Below are 6,000 nucleotides of genomic sequence, written 5' to 3' on the forward strand. Positions count from 1 at the left end.
TGGAAGACTTGCTTACGAGCTACGCGTATTCAAGGGCTGAAGTTATTAGTTCAAGCACTGATGTTTGATATGCAGGTGTCGTGACGATCGAGCTGTTATCGGCATGAGAGGTGAAAGGCGCTAACGTGCACAGACCGCCGCTTCTTCTCCAGAGCAAGCGCGACAAACGTGACTGCGCGTCATTCCGGCGCACGCACCTCGCAATCCCTCGACAAACATCCGCACTCGATCGACACGTTACCTTTATCTTGCATTGAACATAATACCACCTATCTTCATGTATCTGAGATGACGGATGCCAGTACAGGCGCCCCAGCCCCTAGGAAACGGTCTCTTTTCAAGCGAGCAGCCTGGCAAGACGCTGCGAAGAAGGAGAATGAGGACATATTCAGCCACTCTAATGAGTTCAAGGACATAGTTGCCGAGGAGAACAGGCGGAAAGAAGAAGAGAAAAGGAAACAAGCTGAGGCAAAGAGGAAGGCCGAAGAAGGGCAAAAGCGCGAGCAGGCAGAGAAGCAAGAGAGTAAAGGCAAGAGGCGCAAAGTGTCGACCGACTATGATGAGCCAATCTTACTCCTGAGTGGCTCTGTAAACTCGGGAAGAATAAGCAGATCACAAAGCAAAGCGTGAGATCGCCTTTCTCCAAGCATTGGAGTGTAGCTAACAGACGTCAGCCGAAGTAGGACACCCCTCTCTCCCGCTGCACCCCCACTACCGCCGAACTCTCTCGCAGCGCGTTATGATACTCTCACACAGTCGGCCCTGTCTCAGCCTATCATTGTCGATCTGGGTGACTCAGACGAAGATGATGACGGTTCTGGCTACAAGTCGAAGTCATCTGGCGATACCTGGGACGACACAGGAGACGGCGCCGACACAAAGCACGACATAGCGTTGCGCCCGTGGAATAACACACCACTAGACGACGATGGCCTGGAGGAGGTCCAAGACCCAGAACTTGCAGCCATAGAGGCGAGAGCACGAGCAAGAGCTGCGGCAAAGAAAGCAGCAGCGGCGAGTGGGAGCAAAGCGCCCATTGCGCAGCTTTTCATTGCCTCAGACTTGCCAGATACAGCGCCCCTCATGGTCAAGGTGCGCATAGACACCACGATAGAAAAGCCTCGCGAGGCTTGGTGCGCAAGGCAGAAGTTCACGCCAGAAATGACGCAGAACATCTTCTTTACGTGGCGAGGGACACGATTGTATAACAGCACCACCATCAAGCGTTTGGGGATCAAGGTGGACGATCATGGCAACCTATCCATCGAGGGCGATGACTCAATATATGACGAGACTAACACACCCAAAATCCACGTCGAGGCCTGGACAGATGAGACCCTCGCACAACACAAGAGAGAGCTCGCTGCAGCAGCCGAAGCCGCACGCAAGGCAGCAGAGCCATCCTCCGTGACCGAGGAGCGCGAACCTACGCCCGAGCCTGTACTCGAAGTGAAGAAGTACCGCCTCTTCCTGAAAGCGAAAGGATTGGAAGACTTCAGGATCCAGGTCCGGCCTGACACCACATTTGAGAAACTCGCGGACGCATTCAGGACGACTCGTAAGATTGCTAAGACACAGCCTCTAACACTCATGTTCGACGGTGAGCGTTTGTCGCCCATGGATACCATACAGGACACTGAGCTGGAGGATATGGATTCGATCGATGTGCTGCTCAAATGAGCGGGTTGCACGTACGTATTTGACACTATTTGGTTTGGGATCTGGATATTTGATCTGGGACATTGCAAGCGCGGCGTTGATGGTTGATATCCTGATGGGCATGGGTTCGGCTTTAGATTTTCTAGGTACGAGTCGAGTCGAATTGAAATACTCTATACCAAAAATGGTGACAATATCAGGACTCATCAAGAATGCAAATCACAACCAAACAACCAGAACGATGACAACTTGACTGATTGTTGCAGTTGAGGGGCCGGGTATGATGTATGCCTGTACTGTTGTTGGGATGCCTTTGATGGTGGTAGCCACGTGTGCGAAGAGGAGCTCTAAAATTGTGGTAGCAATTGGGTCAGGCAGGACGTATGCAGCGACGTCTACCGCCTGTCCGTCGACGATGTGCGCGTGCTTATCTACTGGCGTTGGCTTGAGCGGCACGGTTCCGGCACGTTGTGCATCGACGACTGGTTGCGCAAGGTACTCAGAGTGGTCGTTGAAGTAACTAGCAATGAGCTTTTGGTCAGTAGGCGGACGGTCCGCTCCGGTTGATTCGGCGGCTGATTCCGCTGTGGCGAAGATGGCTTCAAATAGTATTCGAGATGCCCGTTGAATAAACTTGCGATGATCGCCGTCTCTGCGGCATCTACGTTGCGGTAGTTCTGAGTGGATTCCGGTTTGGTAGGAATGGTGAACCATCCATCCGCTGTCGACTCTCCATGAACCCCCCATTCCACGTCAGTCTCAATTGATTGTAATGGCATGACCAAGACTCAATCCATCCTGGCTTCGTCCGCAGAGGAGGTGCCATGTCTAGTGTTTCCGTTGAAGGTGACACGATTGCTGTGTATAAGCATATCGGCAGTCCTTCAAGAGCAGCATCCATGGACGCAGTCCATCCCGGTTGTGAGCGCAAAAACTACCCGCTGCAAAAATCGTCAGAGTACGTAACGCTGCTTTTGACCGTCTCCGGATGAGGTCCGTACCCAATTAAAGCTGTGGTGTCTCCATTGTTATTGACCACAACCCATGATTACAGAAGCGGCTTCTGGGCGCTGAGCACTCGATGTTCGGTAAGAAGTGCCACTCAGCCCACCAGAACCGCAAATGACCTCTTTTGTAGCGGTCCCGATCCAGCCCATCGCTGAAGGCCCAATCCGGGTTGTTACGGGAGTGTAGAAGCTGATCACGGTCGTATGGTCCCAAAAGAACTGTGGTGTGTAGAAGGTCGTGGGAGTCAGTCTCAGCGCTATGATCAGGACGCATTAGGAGAAGGCAGCCGCTGATGGGAAGGCAGCCTGGAAGAACGTATCATTCGACATGGCGTTGGAAGGCACCCAAATCGGCACGAAGCCTCCAATACCATATTCACTCGATAATTCTCTGATCTTCTTGGCGAGATTAACAGGCTGAGGATACATCGAATGCTGCATGAGGTCTTGTGTCGAGGGCTCGGCGGCCGCAGATGTACATGGTATGGAGCCTGCTTTATCGTGCGTAGGCAGGATCTCCAAGGGTACCTAATAGTATAGTCAACGTAGGAGTTGGGCCATGCCAATTGCAGACTGGTAGTAGTACCAGCATTAGTGAATGCAGTAAGCGCCCAAACAGTGTAATACTCGTCCGTTGATGGACAAGGCGGGTAATTCTTGTCGAAAACTTCAGACCAACGATAGTCAATCTGAGTTCTTACTGCTGTTGCCACTGTGTTGCTGTCCATGAAGACGGTAGTACTGATAATGCCGACTGTGATCAGCGTTGTGTACACGATCTGCTCTTCTGGTACCCAAGATATCATTGAAATTTGCGGAAGGTAGACGGAGCATTGAGCGTCGCATGTTGAACTGGCCGAGAGGGGAAATACTGTCGTGTCTGTCATTGGATATGGTGGCCCATAGGTGATATGGACATCAGTCTGAACTTCAACTTTAAGATCTGCATCTTGAGGCGTGGCTTGCGCTATCTCCAGGAAGAGCATGCAAAGCAAACGGCTGTTAAACCACATTCCGGCCAAGCAGTTGATGATTTCTCGAGCAGGGTGCGAGTGCGCGGTGCCGCCACGATCAATAAGTAAAGAGCCGCAAGTTTAGGTAGGAGCCTACATGGTGAAGCCAGAAACTTCGTCGAGAAGTGGGAGCCTGACGGCCCAGTACTTGATCGAGCCTGCGTTAATTTCTTCTAAATCTTGTGTCTTGACAATGTGTTCAGTCCAGAAACCTTGGGACTAATGTGAAGCTTCAATACAAAATGGTCTAACAAAAAAAGACTCCCGACTCTGCGCTCTGCTCCTCAGCCCATCTCTCCCTTTCTTGGCCTTCTCTTTTGAAGAGTAAGGAGCTAGATCAGTCCGAGATAGAGCTTAGGAGGCTCATTAGAATGAAAGATGTTGACAGAGTGACCGGTCTGCCCAGGCTCAACGCGTTTGAGATCTAGGATATGAGAATGAACATGATGAACTCTTTTTGCACGAGATTCATGACATTAAGATTGATGTTATTGCAGTCGAAATATGTAATCGCCAACGGAAGTTTAAATTGAGTTTTGGAGAATGGAAGAGAGGAAAGAGTGGTCGAGCGGGTAGATGGACGTGTGGCAGGCGCTTGTGGGGTGGCAAGTGCGCCCACAGCCCAAGCTTAAGGTCTCTCTCCATTCTTCACGATGACCTTCACACACCTGACGACTTACGCTCTGGGATACTGTCAAGATGGAAAGAAACTTCGGAAGATCGCACTCCGTGGCAGAAGAGCAAGTGCGGTCTATGCAGGGTTCCCGAAGAGGTGAAGATGCACCCTGACGTAGACGTGACAACGCTGCTGCATCTCGCGACACGTCCCATTGATTCCTTCCGAAAGACCATGTTGCCGTGAGCCAAGCTATGAAATCAGCCGCCTTCCTCTGGCAGTCATTCTTCCCTCGTTCCGCTGACTACCAAACCAAGCTCCGTTGGCAACAATCGGCTCATCCAGGAATTCCGCGTCAACCTTTAAGCCTGAGATGGTCAACACCAAGAGTAAGAGCATCATCATAACAGGTGGAGCTCGTGGTATCGGACGTGCCACAGCACGGCACCTCCTTTCACAGCCGTTATCCCACCGCGTCTTTCTCATCGATCTTGACGGCGAAGAACTCCAGTATGCAGCCACCAAACATCTGTCCGCCTATGCTCCACGAGTCGGGTACGCGACAGCAAATCTTCGAAGCCCGGAAGAGATACGAGCAGCTGTAGCTAAGGCTGCAGAGTTCTTTGATGGCAGGATCGATGTCCTTGTGAACAATGCAGGTATTATAGCTCGCTCTGTATAGTAGTCGAGTTCGGACTGACCAACCCACGTAGGTATTGCACGTGCCTTCTTCACAGCCGGTAATGGAACGATGGAAGACGTGGCCACTGCAGAGCAATGGCAAGCATACATTGACACCAACCTGAGTGCGCCGTTCTGGATGAGCCAGGCTGTCATCCCGTTTATGAAGGCACAGAACCCAAATATCGAAGGGAAAGGAGAGGTCAAACAGGAAGGCGTCGACCGCGAGCAAGATGTGAAGCGACATGCGGAATTTAGCGACCTTCCAGAAGACTTGCACGGCAAAGACAAGACCGATGAAGGCAGTTGCATCCTCCACATCTCTTCTTTCCGAGCTCACCAGTCCGACCCTGATTGTGAAGGCTACGGCTCAACGAAAGCCGGACTGCTGGGTCTGACGCAGGCTATGGCGGTGTCGTGCCAGCGCTGGGGTATAAGGGTGAATATAATCTCGCCCGGGTGGGTCAGTGTCGCACACGAGTGCAAGGAAGGCGATGAGGCGGCGGCAAGAACGCAAGGTGCGCCCCATGAGGACGATGCGAAGAAGGCGAGGCTAGAAACTTGGGCCGGTAATCACAGCGAACTGCATCATAGGCAGCATCTCGTCGGTCGAGTGGGTCAGGGAGAGGACATTGCGGAGGCAATTGAGTACGCGATGGGCGCTGGCTTCATGAGTGGGCAGGTAAGTAATTGAAAGCTGATGTGACAGAGTCGGGAACACTGACTGCGAGACAGGAGATGGTTTTGGATGGAGGTGCCAGCAAGAGGAAGAATCCGGACGTGTAGCGTCTCCACCAACCACGCACTACGCCTTTGAACACAAAGCTTTATCGTCTCTTATGACTTCTTATAGGCTCTTATCGTTACTGAGGCTCCCTATGCAGCAAATTCCAAGCCATGGGTCCACTACTGACACAGACACAGACCAGGTATGGCTCACGTGATCACTGCTGCTTGATTGATTGATTGATTGATTGATTGATTGATTGATTGATTGATTGATTGATTGATTGATTGATTGATT

At 51.6% G+C, this 6,000-nt stretch overlaps 3 protein-coding genes across 3 annotated transcripts; all 3 read left to right on the forward strand.

Annotated features, from left to right (window-relative positions):
* Window positions 1-288: 288 nt before the first annotated feature.
* BU25DRAFT_455723 (uncharacterized protein) lies at window positions 289-1,680 on the forward strand (the record flags this gene model as incomplete). The annotated part of the gene is made up of 2 exons (XM_033709957.1): window positions 289-626; window positions 675-1,680. 2 exons carry the CDS (start codon window positions 289-291, stop codon window positions 1,678-1,680), a joined length of 1,344 nt encoding a protein of 447 aa, XP_033564821.1.
* A 103-nt stretch (window positions 1,681-1,783) lies between these two features.
* Window positions 1,784-2,306, forward strand: BU25DRAFT_244024 (uncharacterized protein). Its single transcript, XM_033701554.1, has 2 exons — window positions 1,784-1,805; window positions 1,860-2,306. The coding sequence occupies exon 2, from the start codon at window positions 1,940-1,942 to the stop codon at window positions 2,177-2,179; it is 240 nt and encodes a 79-aa protein (XP_033564822.1). The 5' UTR covers window positions 1,784-1,805; window positions 1,860-1,939; the 3' UTR covers window positions 2,180-2,306.
* A 2,045-nt stretch (window positions 2,307-4,351) lies between these two features.
* On the forward strand, window positions 4,352-5,847 carry BU25DRAFT_407919 (oxidoreductase domain-containing protein). The gene is made up of 3 exons (XM_033705677.1): window positions 4,352-4,954; window positions 5,009-5,658; window positions 5,712-5,847. Exons 1-3 carry the CDS (start codon window positions 4,669-4,671, stop codon window positions 5,760-5,762), a joined length of 987 nt encoding a protein of 328 aa, XP_033564823.1. The 5' UTR covers window positions 4,352-4,668; the 3' UTR covers window positions 5,763-5,847.
* The last annotated feature ends 153 nt before the right edge of the window (window positions 5,848-6,000 follow it).

This window comes from Macroventuria anomochaeta (assembly GCF_010093625.1).
Source record: "Macroventuria anomochaeta strain CBS 525.71 unplaced genomic scaffold BU25scaffold_6, whole genome shotgun sequence".
Classification (NCBI taxonomy): Eukaryota; Fungi; Ascomycota; class Dothideomycetes; order Pleosporales; family Didymellaceae; genus Macroventuria; species Macroventuria anomochaeta.